Raw genomic sequence first — 16,806 nt, forward strand, 5'->3', positions numbered from 1 at the left:
AAACCTCACCTAAACTTTTCAAGCCATCTCCAGTCACGTTCCACACCATTTTCTAGCGTCAGCTGTTTTCTCTCTGGTCACCGGAGATGGTTCATGCTCAGGCGGCGCAGCCGGAGACGGACTCCAGCACCTCTCGTCACAGGCCACTTGCCCTCGGCCTCATCGTCTCCGTCTCGGCCCTTGTGTCCCTGTGCGCGAAGAAGGCCGGCCAAGTCTCGAAGAAGCTCGCGCACCACCGGCACAACCGGGGCAAGTTCTCGCCGAGATCGCCGGCTGCGGCGATGGGGTCCCCGCTGGGGCGCCCGAAGAAGCTCCTCTCGAACATAAGCAGCAAGGCGATCGCGTTCGTGCACGGGCGCAAGAAGGGTGCCTCCCGCGGCGGCGACGAGTCCGAGGCGGAGTCGGAGGAGTTGTGCTTCGGGGACGGCGGCGTCTGGCAGAGGAGCATCCTGATGGGGGACAAGTGCCAGCCGCTGGACTTCTCCGGCGTGATCTACTACGACGAGAACGGGAAGAAGCTCGACCAGGCTCCCCTCCGGTCCCCGCGCGCCAGCCCCTTGCCGGGGTACCTCTCCCGCGCCTGCCCGGAGGAGGGACGGGTCAGTAAATTCGACTTCGGCGGATTGGGGAAGTAGCTAAAGCTTCATAGTAATACCAAATTAGCGCGACCCTGACCCGTGTTTGATTATAAGGAAAGGTAAGAAATGGTTTGTCCTTAGCGCAACTTTTCGCCTTTTTAGTTTCGGGTTTGGGGAGCATGGTCGTTCGTTTCGCCCTGTGATCAGAAAGTTTTGTGAGCTAAGAGGTGAAGTTTGACTGTACAAATGCTTCAGCCAGGAATTGGTCGTTCCATAATGTTTGTTGGGCTGTCCCTTCACCAAGCAATCTCTGTCTTCTTTCGAACTCCATTATAAATTGAAATTCGCCTATCAATTCGAATTGATCGGACCATCTAATTTCTATCATCAAAAGCTCAAAGGGTTCAGAAGAAAATTACTTGCGACCTCTTATTCTTCTATATCATGTGACATTTTGTGAGATTACTATCAAGTAACAATTATTTTGAAGTTTAAGCTGCTAAATAAAGATATCGTTTACTATTTAATTATTCTATCATCCGAGCTCTATCCTACTCGTCAAATGCGAGAAAGGCCGAGTCAAACGATCGAGTTGCTTTGCGGATTGGCACAGGACGCAAAGTCCCGGAAGGTAAGACTGCTCCAGGCGCCGCCAATATTGAGATAGTCACATATACATATAGTGAGGGACCATAAACTTTAGCGTGCATTACCTGGCTTTACCCACAAAAATACATATTTGTTCAGTAGTTGTTGACCTGCGACCATTCGTGCCATGTTAGGGCTGTGGGTATCGGGAGACGGCCCTTTCGTTCAGAAGTCACGGAGAAGGTTCGTGTCATCTGAAGGCTGGACACAAATTGACGTGTTTACGTTATGAAATCACAATTACAACCTCCCACCCTAACCCGAATAAATACAAATTGCAAATGCGGTTATGTTAAAAAAGAGCACGAATTGCGGGAAAATTAACAAAATAAAATTTTAAAATTATTGTAATCACAACAATTCAGCCATAATTTTTTTTATTTGCCAATTGAGTTCTGAAGAGAAAAGTGTAAAAAATATCTTAAACCTATTGCATTAGTGTCCCAAACCTTTTTTTATGCCAATTCAGTCCTAAACCTTTTGTATTGGTGCCAATTAAGTCCTAAACCTTTTATTAGTGTCAATTTAGTCCTAAACATTTTATAATAGTACCAATTTAATCCTAAAAATTTTGTATTTATGCCAATTGAGTCAATTCGGACAATTTTGATTGGAAATCACCGGCATGAATGTCGGTTATCCTACATGGCACGGTTGGCGCTAATGTGGATATTTTTTAAATATTTTTTTGATATTTTAAATAATTTTTAAAAATAATTTTGAAAAAAACCAAAAAAATGCTTAAAATTTTATTTAAAATATTAAAATAATATTAAAAAATGTCCAAATTAGCGCTAGCCGTGCCATATAGGACAATCGATGCCCACGTTAGTGATTTACTATCAAAATTGGCTGGATTAACTCAATTGGTATAAATATAAAAGATTTAGGATTGAATTAGCAACAATACGGAAGGTTTAAGACTAAATTAGCATCAATAAAAGATATAGGACTTAATTGACACCAATGCAAAAGGTTTAGTATGCAAAAGGTTTAGGACCGAATTGGCACCAAAAAAAGGTTTAGGACTAAATTGGCACTAATACAATAAGTTTAGGACTTTTTTGACAATTCTCCCAAGTTCTGAATTTATTGCATTTATGTAAATTCATTTCATACGGCCAATTTTACCCAAAAATTTCTGACATGAATGTCGGTTGTCTTATTATCAACGCTAACATGGACAATTTTTATAATATTTGAATTTTTTTTTTCTTTTCTTATGTCATTTTAATGATACTATGGTGAAGGAGGTCGCCGGAGTCCCTCGCCGGCCATGGATGAGGGCCTGGATGCCCTCCCAACAAGATAGCCTTGCTTAGATTTGAGCGAGAGCATCGCGATCCTCATCCACCGTCAGCAAGGGCCCAACGACCCTCGGCGCTGAGCAACCCTCACCGACCATTGGAAAAAAGAACAAAAAAAAAAAAAAAGATTCTTTTAGGCCTCGCTCGTCAGCTTGTGGCAAGGTCAGCCGCCCTCAGCGGCAACGGGTGTGATGTGTGCCGCCAACAAACAAACGGTTCAGATTGCACGGGAGAGTAATCATCACGGCGATTTATGTGAACCGTTGAAGTGATTTTCTTTCCGCCTGTTATTTTCTTTTTTTTCTTTCCAATGGGCTCACATCCTTGGCGCTACGGTACGACGACGTACCATAGGCAATCTAGGCCAAAGACCAACGACGAAGGCACTCAATCTTTAAGACGAGCGCTTCACTACAATTTTCGTCTTGAGGTCAGTTGTGCTTCACTACAATTTGAACAGCTGCTGATTCTACATTCAATTAGCAAAAGTGGCAATTCTAAATTGTCAGAGCCGGCCCGGAACCGCTGGTTCCGACCTATTTTTTTTTTTTTAAAAGAGAGGACCGGGGGTAAAGAGCCGTTGGGCTCGGGAACCAGCGGTTCCGAACCGAAACCGCCGGTTCCACCTTTTCGTGAAATCGAAATTGGCGATTCGGCTGAACCAGCCATCTCTACTTGCACGCCTAAGCTAAGTCATCGAAATTTGAGGTCCTACATGGCTGGCCTACTTCGCACCGTGCTTATTAAGCAACTTGCTAGCTACGTTCCCTGATTAACATGCATTGTCTCACATTCCTCGGCATGAAAAAGGGACCTAATTTTGTGTTCTTCTAACCCTCGCCTCGTGAAAAACGACAACGACCAAGAAACATTTTCCGGCCATCTTCTTTGTCGAACCGCGCGTGCATTTGACGTAAATCGCCAATTCAAGTCGCTCGTTCAAGCTCGAACAGCAAAGTAAACAGCGGCTGCAATACGCTTCCGAAAGGCCCGCGGCCCTCACAAGAAGACCAAAGCCTTTCTCGACTTCTAGAGCGGTAAAACTAAAAGGGCTGGGGACTCGCCGACACTTTGACCGCACGAAACTCACAAATTTCAAGTCAAATTTCAAGAAAAGAAAAAGGGCGCCCGGTTCGCGAATGTCGATCCTTGGCCCTACATGGCCACTCCCTCGTCCGTTGACTTCGACTTTTTGGAGTTGACTCGACCAAAAGATGCATCAGACAGAACAAAAGTTACTCTCTTTCACATTCTCAATTGTCGACAACACTTCCGGGTTTTTCCTTACAAGAACAGGACCACGTCGATGTTGATGTCCCTTTGTCTGGATTTCCTCGCGCTTCTTCATTTCCACAGGCGCAAGCACAAACCCAACCATGGCGCAGAAGAAGATCTCGAGAAGAAGCATCAAAAGACCTCTCACCTTTGGCCTTTTACTTTGCATAGTCCTTAACGTGACCAGCCCAGGCATTTTCCCCCCGACCCGAGCCCGACGGGTCGGACCCTCTGAAGTACTTGTACAGCCACGACAGGCCGGCTAACGCTATGACCCCGAACCCGCACGCGGACAGCGCGGCGGCGACAGCAGCGAAAAGGACGGCGGCGATCGGGACCCATATCGGGCTCGAGAGGATGACCAGCGGCGCCAAGAGGATCAGGCCCATGACGGCCGCGGTGGTGGTGAGGCCGATCAGGAGGAGCAGGATGGCGTCGGAGACGAGGAGGGCGAGGAACCCGAGGAGGTGGGGCGAGTTGGGCGCGTGCTCGTGCAGCTTGTGGAGGATGGAAGCGCCGTGAGCCGAAAAGGGTCTGGGAGGTCTCTGGAGGTCGGCCATTGTTGAGAATCGAGAGCTCAAGCTTCGAGAAGACGAGGGGAGTGGAGTCAGTGGAGGGAAGGGAAGAGGCAGGGGAAAGAAGAGTTCTTTCCAAGTGTCCTGGACTGTAGCGGTAGCGGGCGTGGCCTTACACGTGTGGAGAAGGTGCTCCGGTGGAGACATGCGAGTTGACACGTGTGGGAACTATGGAGCACATGATGGGTGATGCCCGCGTGTAACGAGGGGATTTTTCCTTCTTGGCCACAATTTGATTGAGAGGAACCAAGAATATCGTTTGTCGTTCATATACGACGAATTACTATTAATCCGCAATTAAACAATTCTTTGCTACAGTGCTAGTCGGAGTGTAAGTGGTAATTTGAGGAGATTTGGAGGGCTATGAGGGTACGTTTAACAACTTTTCTGTTTTTGATAATAATTTCTGAACGGAAATGATTTTTTTCTGATTATATTTCTATGAACGACTTCTCACAGGAAGAAAGTATTTGGTAATATTTTCAAGATAAAAAAAGAACATTTATCCTAAAAATGATGACTTATATTGTTTTATTTTGGAAGGTAAGGTACTTTTTTTAAATGTTAGGCTTCATTTGTTTTAAAAAATAAATATTTTGAAAGACATTTATCCTAAAAATGATGACTTATATTGTTTGAATCAATAAAAAATGTTTTCATCACGAGCATCAATTTATGTTTCAATATTTCTTGGACGATGAAAAAAATTTACGAGCATTATAAGTTATCGTTCTTACGAAAATATTGTTCAAATCATTTATTTTTCGTGAAATAAGCGGAGCCTTGTTTGTTTCGCGAAAATAAACAATTTAGAAAATATTTTCTTGGAAATGATTGCTTGTATCGCTTATAAAAAAAGAACGAATGAAAAGTATTCTCATCGTCCATGAAAGTCTTTAGACATAGAACATTGTCTATAATAAAACCTTTTTTGATTGACTAGTTTTTCTTAGTAGTACAAGCGATCGATTTTAGAAAAACATTTTTTAAACTGTTCATTTCTCGCAATACAAATGGACCCTTACCACCATCGCGGCTATCATGGGTCCGATCCTTTTGGTGACTTCAAGATCGCTAACTTGAACGTATCATTCAAGTCAACGATTTCCAATCAAAATTAACTAGATGAACTCGATTAGCAAATAGTGCAAAGGTTTAGGATTCAATTTGCATAATTAAAATATTTAAGGCTTTTTTATGAAATGAAAAAAAATTGATAATAGGTTAAGGATTTTTTTGACAATTTTCCTGGATTATAAGTAAGTGCATAGCCCGTGGCTTTAGTTCCAAGTGGCCCATTCCGAATCCTATCGGGACGAAGCGCTACCAGAAGGCCCAATAGGAACTTTGTTACGCCCAAATCATGAATATGGAACACTTGGGTACTCTTTTTGCTGACATGGAATTAAGTGTTTGTTTGGACTTAAATAAAAGTAAAAAGTACTTTTTTCCGTCGAGATTTAGAATGTTATTCAAATTTCAAAAAAGCATGGCTAAATCATATTCGAATTGCAAAAAGATATGTGAGCTATAAAATTTAACTTGAGCAAAAATAAAGTAAAAATAATTCCAGACAGATGCTAATAATTAGCTCATGTTGCAACATTATGGCTAGGATTTACGTTGTCACATTCGGTTCAAAGGGCTGTCAACCGAAACACAACCCAAGAGCAAAATCTGGGTATGAGCAGTATGAAGATGAAGATGATGAAGGCAGAAACAAGGCCTGGTGAGCGAGCTTCAATCCGGTTCATCTGCTCATATCGCGCCTCCGGCGATCGAACTAGCCTGATTGTGTTGACCGCACGCTCATTCGTGTCAATTTGTTCTGGTTCATCCGCGCTCTGATGACTTGAATCGGTAGCCTGCGATGCTGTTACATCCTCATGCTTCTGCACCTTTTCTTTCTGCCTGACTGTTAGTGCATTGTCCCTTGACTTTGTCGGCGACATCCGACTCCAGCTCCCGACATATATTTCCCGGCTAAAGGGTTCCATCTCATCCGGTGGTAATGTATCTTCAAACTCCGGTTCTAGATTCCTCACGGTAACGTGATCATTGAAAGATACCCTCCTCCGGTGGGAGCCAATCTCCGGGCCTGGGGATTCTGCAAGATCCTAGTCACTTGTCTTCCTAGAAGCATCAGTAGCGAAATCCCACCTCGCTTCGAGGACCATCGATGTCGAAAATCTGAGGATTAATCCATCTTTGCCAAAAATCTTTTGCTAGGATGAGACCTCTCTGGTGATGGATCCACCATGATGTCCCTCTTGCTCTTGTTCCACCTCTTTATCTTAGTGATCAGGCTAGATCTTTTGCCTATGCTGCTTTGGCTGCCTGAGGTGCTTTCGAGGGTCGAGCCCGTGCCGTCGATTTCGTGGCTCTACGCGGAGGTCTCAGACGAATCGGCGCAGTCGGATGCGGCACGAGCGGCGGATTTCGCTTCCTGCTGTGACCCGAAACTCCAATCCTCACTAGGATAGCGTCCAGGAGCGCCCGGTGGGGTTTGGTAGTCCTGGATTTCGAATCTCAAGCAACTGTTCAGCCATTTTTGGTACACCGGCTCTTCCACCATGCTGAATCTCTGCTTCTGCAGCGTCTCTATCTGCTTCAAGAGGTCTTCGTTCCCACATTTCAGGGCACTCGCCTCTTCTTCGACCCCAGCAATCACTTCGCTCTGTGAGATGATGCAACAGAATCCCGAAAATTTATCAGAGAATTGTATCCGATACACAAGATAAAAAATCGACGAATGTACTGTTGCTGTTTGTTTGTAAAACAAACAAATAAGGCATTTTTCTTGTCCTACATAGGATGGATAAGAGAGTGCAAGACACTTTAAATATGAGAAGGCTATTGTAGTCTTTCAAATGGAGAAATGAGCAGTTCTTCCCATAACATATAACTCGAACGGAAAGTCAAGACTTCCCATAACACGTAACTAACTTGAGGCGAAAGTGAGAAGGCTATTGTTTAATGTGGTTACGAGTAAATCAGGACTAAAAATTTTTGAAATTTTTTTAGATTTTTTTTTGGCTTAATTGTTTATTATATTTGGACTAAACATAGTAAACACTAGCAGATATATCATAAATATTTGCCATCATTTGCAAATATATCATAAACCCTAGTAAACATTAGCCATCACCTAGACACTTTACTCCTTCCCATAGAGGCGACGCACGCCCATGCTCGATTCATGGAATTCTTCTCCTGCCCTTGCCCTTGTCTTGCTCTTACTCACCCTGACACTTTTACTCCGACGATTCCATAGATGATTCCATAGACGATTCGGGTGATTCACACATTCATGGCTGGAGAAGGAAGCAACCCCGGAAGGAGGAAGGCCATGAAAAGGAAGAAGATGTCATTTTCTGCATTTTTCGACCAACGAGACTTAGAATAAAGATAAGGCTTGATCTGATTCTAAAAACTGATAAAATGGTCTTCTGATAGTGATAGTTGGGTATTTTTAGCCGGTTTGTTTTGACCGTAAATGCTAGTATAAGACTTAATATGAAAAATATGATTCTATTTAAAGAAGGGTTTGCTGATTCTCCGCTTCTCGGACGGAAAGTTCTACAAAGTTTCCCAAATAGACTATTGTTTCATCACACCCTTTTTCTCGTTATTCTCTTTAAACATGGCTGATTGAAATAACATAAAGTGATGAATATTATTAATTAGTAGTTGTGCTATCATGTATTCTGAACACTCTAGAACCTCCTTGATGGAATAATAGGTAGGCGGCTTGATCTAATTCTAGAAGCCGATAAAATGGTCCTCCGATAGTGATAGTTGGCTACTTTTAGCCGGTTTATTTTTACTATCAAGGCCAGTTTAAGACCTAACCCGAAAAATATAATTCTACTTTAAAGAAGGGTTTGCTGATTCTCCTCTTCTCGGAGGAAAAGTTTTACATAGTTTCCCAAATAATATATTGTCTAATCACTTTTTTTTTTTTTTGTTATTCTCTTCAAATATGGCTGATTGAAATAACACGATGTGATTATTGCCATCGATTAGTAGTTGCGCCATCATGCATTTTGAACGTTCTAGAACCTATTTATGAAACAATAAGTAGGCGGCTTGTTGTAATTCTACAATATGATAAAATGGTCATCTGATAGTGAAAGTTGGGTGTTTTTAGCCTATTTGTTTTGAATGTAAAGGCTAATATAAGACCTAACCTGAAAAATATGATTTTACTTTAAAAAAAACGTTTGCTGAATCACCCCTTCTTAGATGGAAAGTTTTACGAAGCTTCCCAAATAGTCTATTGGTTCATCACTCCCTTTTTCTCGTTGTTCTCTTCAAACATGGCTGATCGAAATAGCACAATGTGATTATTGCCACCGATTAGTAGTTGTACTATCATGTATTTTGAACAATCAAGAACCAATTTACGAAACAATAGGCAGGCGACTTGATCTAATTCTACAAGGCGATAAAATGATCCTCTGATAATGATAGTTGGGTGTTTTTAGCCGGTTTGTTTGGATTGTAAATGCTAGAATAAGACCTAATCTGAAAAATGTGATTCCACTATAAATAAGGGTTTGCTGATTCTTCTCTTCTCGGACAAAAAGTTTTACAAAGTTTCCGAAATAGTATATTGTTTCATCACTCCATTTTTCTCGTTATCCTCTTAAAACACGACTGATTGAAATAACACAATGTGATGATTACCGTTGATTAGTAATTATGCTATCATGCATTTTGAATATTCTGGAATCTATTTATGAAACAATAGGTAGACAACTTGATCTAATTCTACAAGCCGATATAATGGTCTTCTGATAATGATAGTGGGGGGTTTTTAGCTAGTTTATTTTGACTGTAAATGCCAGCATAAGACCTAATATGAAAAATATGATTCTACTTTAAAAAAGGATTTGCTGATTCCTTTCTTCTCGGACCTAAAGTTTTAAAAAATTTCTCAAATAGTCTATTGTTTCATCACTCCATTTTTCTCGTTATTCTCTTCAAACATGACTGGTTGGAATAACACAATGTGATGATTGCAACTCATTAGTAGTTGAGCTATCATGTATTCCGAACACTCTAAGACCTATTTATGAAACAATAGGCAGGCGACTTGATCTAATTCTAGAAGGCGATAAAATGGTCCTCTGATAGTGATAATTTTGTGTTTTTAGCCGGTTTGCTTTAAGCGCAAAGGCCAGTATAAGATCTAATCCTTAAAAATATGATTCTACTTTAAAGAAGGGTTTGTTGATTCTCCTCTACTTAGTCAGAAAATTTTACAAAGTTTCCCAAATAATCTATTATTTCATCACTCCATTTCTCTCATTATTCTCTTCAAACATGGCTGATTGAAATAACACAATGTGCTGATCACCACCGATTAGTAGTTGTGCTGTCATATATTCTGAACACTCTAGTATCTATTTATGAAACAATAGGTACGCGGCTTGATCTAATTTTACAAGCTGATAAAATGGTCCTTTGATAGTAATAGTTGGGTGTTTTTGGCCGGTTTATTTTGACTGTAAAGGCCAACATAAGACCTAATCCGAAAGACATGACTCTACATTAAACAAGGGTTTGCTTATTCTCTTTTTCTCAAACGGAAAGTTTTACCAAGTTTCTAAATAGTCTATTGTTTCATCACTCCCTCTTTCTCGTTATTCTATTCAAACATAGCTGATTGAAATAACACAATGCGATGATTGCCACCGATTAGTAGTTGTGCTATCATGTATTTTGAACAAACTGGAACCTATTTATGAAACAATAGGTAATCGGCTTTATCTAATTCTACAAGCCGATAAAATGGTCATCTGATAGTGATAGTTGGGTATTTTTAGCCAATTTGTTTTGACAATATAGGCCAGCTTAAAACTTAATCCGAAAAATATGATTCTATTTTAAAGAAGGGTTTGCTTATTCTCCTATTCTCGGATGGAAATTTTTATAAAGTTTCCCAAATAATCAATTGTTTCATCACCCCTCTTTCTCGTTATTCCCTTCAAACATGGCTAATTGAGATAACACAATGTGACGATTGCCACCGAACAGTATTTGTGCTATTATGTATTCTGAACACTCTAGAACCTATTTATGAAATAATAAGTAGGCGGATTGTTCTAATTCTACGAGTTGATAAAATGGTCCTCTGATTTGGGTGTTTTTAGCCGGTTTGTTTTCACTGTAAAGGTTAGTGTGAGACCTAACCTAAAAAATATGATTTTACTTTAAGGGCTTGCTGAATCACCTCTTCTTAGACGGAAAGTTTTACAAAGCTTATCAAATAATCTATTGGCTCACCACTCCCTTTTTCTCGTTATTCTCTTCAAACATAGTTGATTGAAATAACACAATGTGATGATTGCCACTGATTTGTAGATGTGCTATCATGTATTCTGAATAATGTAGAACCTATTTACGAAACAATTGGTAGACGGCTTGATCTAATTTTACAAGTTGATAGAATAGTCCTCCGATAGTGATAGTTGAGTGTTTTTAGCCAGTTGATTTTGATTGTAAAGGTCAGCATAAGACCTAATCTGAAAAATATGGTTCTACTTTAAAGAAGGGTTTGCCGATTCTTCTTTTATCAGATGAAAATTTTTACAAAGTTTCCCAAATAGTTTAGTGTTCCATCGCTCCCTTTTTCTCGTTATTCTCTTCAAACATGGCTGATTAAAATAACATAATATGATGATTGCCGTTGATTAGTAGATGTGTTGTCATGTATTCCGAACAATCTAGAACCTATTTATCAAATAATAGGTAGGCGGCTTGATCTAATTCTACAAGGTGATAAAATGGTCCTCCGATAGTAATAGTTGGGTGTTTTTAGCCTGTTTGTTTTGATTGTAAAGGCTAGCGTAAGACTTAATCCAAAAAATATGATTCTACATTAAACAAGGGTTTGCTCATTCTCCTCTTCTCATATGGAAAGTTTTACAAAGTTTCCCAAATAATCTATTGTTTCATCACTCCCTTTTTCTCGTTATTTTATTCAAGCATGGCTGATTGAAATAACACAATGTGGTGATTGCCACTGATTAGTAGTTGTGCTATCATGTATTATGAACACTTTAAAACCTATTTATGAAACAATAGTAGGCGGCTTGATCTAATTCTACAAGCTAATAAAATGGTCCTTTGATAGTGATAGTTGGGTGTTTTTAGCCGGTTTGTTTTTACTGTAAAGGCCAGCGTGGGACCTAACTCGAAAAATATGATTTTACGTTAAAAAAGAGTTTGCTGAATCACCTCTACTTAGACGGAAAGTTTTATAAAGTTTCCCAAATAGTCTATTATTTCATCACTCCCTTTTACTTGTTATTCTCTTGAGACATGGTTGAATGAAATAACACAATGTGATGATTGCCACCGATTAGTAGTTATGCTATCAAGCATTCTGAACACTCTTGAACCTATTTATGAAACAATAGTTATGCGGCTTGATCTAATTGTACAAGCTGAGATAATGATCCTTTGATAGTGATAGTTGGGTGTTTTTAGCCGGTTTGTTTTGATTGTAAAGGCCAGCATCGGACCTAATCTGAAAAATATGATTCTACTTTAAAGAAGGGTTTGCAGATTCTCTTATTCTCATATAGAAATTTTTACAAAGTTTTCCGGATAGTCTATTGTTTAATCACTCCATTTTTCTCTTTATTATCTTCAAACATGGCTAATTGAAATAACACAATGCGATGATTGCCACTGATTAGTAGTTGTGCTATCATGTATTTTAAACACTCTATAATCTATTTATGAAACAATAGGTAGGTGGCTTGATCTAATTCTACAAGTTGATAAAATAGTCCTCTGATAGTGATAGTTGGGTATTTTTAGCCGGTTTGTTTTAACTGTAAAGGCCAGTATAAGACCTATTCTGAAAAATGTTATTCTACTTTAAAGAAGGGTTTACTCATTCTCCTCTTCTTAGACGGAAAGTTTTAAAAAAGTTTTTCAAAGGTCTGTTGTTTCATCACTCTCTTTTCTCGTTATTCTCATCAAACAAAGTTGATTGAAATAGCACAATGTGATGATTGCCACTGATTAGTAGTTGAGCTATCATGTATTCCGAACGATCTAGAACCTATTTATAAAATAATTGGTAGGCGGCTATATCTAATTCTAGAAGCTAATAAAATGGTCCTCTGATAGTGATAGTTGGGTGTTTTTAGCCAGTTTGTTTTAACCGTGAAGGCCAGCATAAGACCTAATCCGAAAAAATATGATTCTACTTTAAGAAGAGTTTGCTGATTTTCCTCTTCTCAAACGGAAAGCTTTACAAAGTTTCCCAAATAGTCCATTGTTTCATCACCCCCTTTTTCTCGTTATTCTCTTCAAACATGGCTAATTGAAATAACACAATGCGATAATTGTCATTGATTAGGAGTTGTGCTATCATATATTCTTAAAACTCTAGAATCTATTTATGAAACAATAGGTAGGCCCTGGCATGTTTGGGGATGGAACAGTATGTGTTGCCACATTATTACTGATTTTTCGTTTCTAAACAAAAAAATGTGTCAATAGAAAGTTACGCCCATGGAAGCTGGTTCCTTTTCCGTAATTATAGGTTATTAATTGCTCTTCTTCAATAGGTTTAATATTATTGTTAAACAATATTAAAGTTTAATGACTTAACTGCTGATGATGGGAGCACACTTTGGATGGTTATATGACCGTGCCTTATATCTCGACCATTGAGGGTGACCGTGATATTGATTGTGAACTTGCTAGAATTATAGAAGTGCCAATGCAATACAATTTAATTTGGATCGCATTACTTGCCACTCTGACAATTTGTTGGGCAACAATGGTGGACGGTGCAGTGTATATTTGATTGGAGTTAAACGTGATAGTGAGGTACTGTTTATTTAATTTAGCTTTAGGTTTTGGAGAAATTTTCTTTCCTCCTAAAATATGAACTAGAGTTGACGTCTTTTCTATCTCATAGGCTGATCAAATCTTAAAACTATTTGAAATTCAAACGAAACTCTAATGGCATGAGCTTAATTTATGCTATTTGCAATGGATTGGAATTTGGGATTGTTATAGCTACATACGTAGAAGTACAAAAATCATTATGTTACGAGCAAAAAATGAACATCATGCAAACATGAGCGCTATAGAAATTGCTGAGAGACCTCTATAGCTAATAGTTTTCCCTAGCATTGTGTTTGATGTTAAATAATTCTGTGATCTTCTGTTTCCACCCCGAATGATCCTATATATTCTCTTTCACTATATTTGATGTCTTCTCTATTTGACCAAATCTTAAAACTATTTGAAATTCAAACGAAACTCTAACAACATGAAGTTAATTTATGTTGTTTGCAATGGATTGGAATTTGGGATTGCTATAGCTATATATTTAGAAGTACAAAAATCATTATCTTTTGAGCAAAGAAAGAACATCATGCAAGCATGAGCTACGGAAATTGCTCGGGGACCTCTGTAGCTAATAGTTTTCCGTAGCATTGTGTTTGATTTCGAAGATCCCGTGATCTTCTATTTTCACCAGGAATGATCCAGTGATCTTCCATTTCACTAAAGTTGATGTCTTTTCTATCTCATAGGCTGACCAAATCTTAAAACTATTTAAAATTCAAACGACATTCTAATGGTATTAAATTAATTTATGCTGTTTGCAATGGAAGAGAATTTGGGATTATTATAGCTATATACTTAGAAGTACAAAAATCACTATGTTTCGAACAAAGAAAGAATATCATACAAACATGAGCTACAAAAATTGCTCGGGGACCTCTATAGCTAACGGTTTTCCCTAGTACTGTGTTTGATGTTGTATGATCCCGTGGTCTTCTGTTTCCGCAGTGAATAATCAAGATATTCAGCTTTTTTAATTTTCATTTGATTTTATTTTTTTGGGCTGATTTAGAATTATATCTCCTCTCGGTACTCCCGCACCCTTGTGAGAGGGGTGCCTAGAAAATACAATCTTGAAGTGGGTAATGGCCGAGTTATGCAAAGAAAGGCTAGGAGTCCTGAAAGAACAAGGTCCCAAGTTCTGGGTAGTGTTGGAAGAATCCCAAAAATTTGGGACCGGCTTCCTACTTGGCGACCACCTCGATAGTGTTAGACAACTTTTTGTTCTTTGTTAAGAGCGTAGGTTCTTTGTTCTTTTTCTAATATTTGTTCGACAACTTTTTGATTACTTTTTGATTAACTTCAGACTATGGAACAAGAACTTTTGAATAAAGTATCAAATGAGGAAAGGTCTAACTCGAAATTCAAAAAATTGGACAATAACTTCAAAAGGTTTTCTATAGAAGACCAAGTGAAGTTTTTAGATATCATGTATCACAACATGGTGAGAGTCATTATACATGAAAGAAACAAGTATGTATCCGTTTGATTTGCAATTTGTATTTGGATATTTTTTATTTTATAATTTAATTTTCTATGTTTGCTTGATGTAGAATAATGATAGAGGAAATGAAAAGGGAGATTATCCCTTTTCTCCGCTCCATCATATATCCCAACATGATGAAAGTCATTCTACATAATAGAAACAGATACGTATCCGTTTGATATGTTATTTGTACTTTGATATTTTTGATTTCATAATTTAATTTTCTATGTTTGCTTTATGTAAAATATCCAAGCTCAATTCCAAATATTTCTTCATCAAAATTTTGCAAATACAAGGTCTATTAGCAACCTAACCGCCTAATTTAGGTTTAGAAATAATCCTATCTCAAAAACTTGCAAAAACCTCCATTGAACGGTTGGGAAAAGCTCGAATCAAGTGGCGATTCCGGCGGTTCTTGCACAGGTGGCGACTCGACGACGATCTAGCAACTTCAAGCGATCCAAAGAGATGCCGGTGAAAGCTTGAAGAATTTTCGGCAATGGAGGGTGAGAGAGAGAGAATTCGGCCAAGTGAGGGAGTATGAGGTAGAGAGAGAAAGTGAGCTAGAGAGAGAGTGTGCTCTTGAAAAATGAAGAAGAAGGGGGCCAAAATAATAATTAATATAAGTTAAGATAATTATTGGGTGGGATATTCTTGGTGTCTTGAAAGTCAAGAGAGGTAAAATGGTGATTTTCTCTACCAAAAATAGTCAAAATTCGGCCAAGAGGAAAAATGACCAAAATACCCTTCGTTCCAAGTGAAAAATGGGGTATTATTCAAGGGCAAATACCATATCCAGTCCAAATCTATTTTTCCCGAACCTCTTTGGGGCGAACCACGAAGGAATTGTACACTAGATGAGGAAACGTCCAAAATTTATTTATTGAAACCCTTGAAGGTCCGACGTCAAATTCCGAAACTTGATTAGCGATCAATCTCGATCAATAGAATTTTCAGCGCATCTCAAACTAACGAGTGGTTTTTAGGAGTTACGCGTATCGACCCGTGATTAAAATCACGTTTAACAATTACTCGAGCCATGGCGACCTTAGTTGTCATTCATTTACGAGGGTCAATCACTAGTCCCGATGGTCGCGATCATTAGAAAATAATTCGGGGACGTTCGGAACCCACACGAGGTCTAACGGAATCACCCGTGATCCAAGCGTATGGTATTACCCAAATCGTTCCTTAATTATTCTAGGATCGGCCTATATTGGTCCAAAATATTCCCTCGACAATTTTCATGGCCAAAGAGTCAGTCCATGATCAAGTTCTTAGGTCCACGTACTTGATTTTCCTAGCTAGCCATTCCCATTTGGTTAGTCTGCTCGAGAGGGATCAATTCCGAGTGAGATTCGATTGAAATACATCGATGAGACTTTTCATTTATTCAAGGCTTCAAAACGAGCCGGATTACGGGATGTCATAGCTAGCCATTCCCATTTCGTCGGCCTTGATGACCGATTTCTCTTTCTACTTCTCCTCGAGGTCGGCCATGATAGGCAATGCTTTTGGCGGGATTTCAACAACCGGGGTCTGCTCAAGGTGAACCGCAAGATTAGCCCTAGTGGGCCCATTCACGTTAGAGGTGGTAGATGAGTTCGGATCGGCGGCTTGATTGAGGTCAATCGAAGTAGGGGGTCCCGTGTTGGCCGCAGCCATCATAGCCTTCATCTCGGCTATTAACGTGACCATCCGATTCATCTACGCTTCGAGATTCCTTACACGGGAACCAATTTCCTCTTGCTCCATGCATGCTTGTCGACGAGCCTGTGCTCGAGTCCTCGTGATTGAAAATCACCTATTTGGAAAGACGGGAATCGGTAATGTCGAAATGAAGGGCGAGTCATACAATGTGAGGCCTCCTTGATAACATGTCATAATGTGAATGACGGCTCGCTTGTGAGTGTGCTTCCCACACGAGGCTCTTCTCGTCGTTCACACAAATAGACACATTATTAGGAAGGTAGTAATCCATGATAATCGCAATGGGGACTTGGGAAAAGATATTTCATATGCATAAACATGAATTAAAGACATTCATATTAAAGTTC

The 16,806-nt window shown here is 39.4% G+C and overlaps 3 protein-coding genes across 4 annotated transcripts in view; 1 reads left to right on the forward strand and 2 right to left on the reverse strand.

Annotated features, from left to right (window-relative positions):
- LOC115742403 lies at nt 1–15,308 on the forward strand. 2 transcript variants are annotated; one of them, XR_007198692.1, is made up of 2 exons: nt 1–697; nt 15,299–15,308. XR_007198692.1 is itself a non-coding variant. In XM_030676673.2 (2 exons), the coding sequence occupies exon 1, from the start codon at nt 87–89 to the stop codon at nt 633–635; it is 549 nt and encodes a 182-aa protein (XP_030532533.1). In that variant the 5' UTR covers nt 1–86; the 3' UTR covers nt 636–674; nt 743–896. The 2 variants fall into 2 exon arrangements, 1 of the variants encoding a protein (XP_030532533.1); XM_030676673.2 differs by lacking the exon at nt 15,299–15,308 and adding an exon at nt 743–896 and having other exon boundaries at nt 1–674.
- Nucleotides 3,693–4,632, reverse strand: LOC115741215 (oleosin G-like). Its single transcript, XM_030674999.2, has one exon. It carries the CDS (start codon nt 4,528–4,530, stop codon nt 3,967–3,969), a length of 564 nt encoding a protein of 187 aa, XP_030530859.2. The 5' UTR covers nt 4,531–4,632; the 3' UTR covers nt 3,693–3,966.
- The window catches only part of LOC115741208 (protein CHUP1, chloroplastic-like), a 26,776-nt gene continuing 16,272 nt past the window's right edge, over nt 6,303–16,806 (reverse strand). The window contains exon 2 of the mRNA XM_048280394.1: nt 6,303–7,060. Coding sequence (XP_048136351.1) covers nt 6,767–7,060 — 294 coding nt within the window. The 3' untranslated portion in view covers nt 6,303–6,766. The remainder of the gene's footprint in view (nt 7,061–16,806) is intronic.

The sequence above is a fragment of the Rhodamnia argentea genome, chromosome 6 (genome assembly GCF_020921035.1).
Source record: "Rhodamnia argentea isolate NSW1041297 chromosome 6, ASM2092103v1, whole genome shotgun sequence".
Lineage (NCBI taxonomy): Eukaryota > Viridiplantae > Streptophyta > Magnoliopsida > Myrtales > Myrtaceae > Rhodamnia > Rhodamnia argentea.

Excerpts from the sequence above, each read along its gene's own strand:
- LOC115742403 (XM_030676673.2), top strand. The coding sequence starts at position 87 with ATGGTTCATGCTCAGGCGGCGCAGCCGGAGACGGACTCCAGCACCTCT.
- LOC115741215 (XM_030674999.2), bottom strand. The coding sequence starts at position 4,530 with ATGTCTCCACCGGAGCACCTTCTCCACACGTGTAAGGCCACGCCCGCT.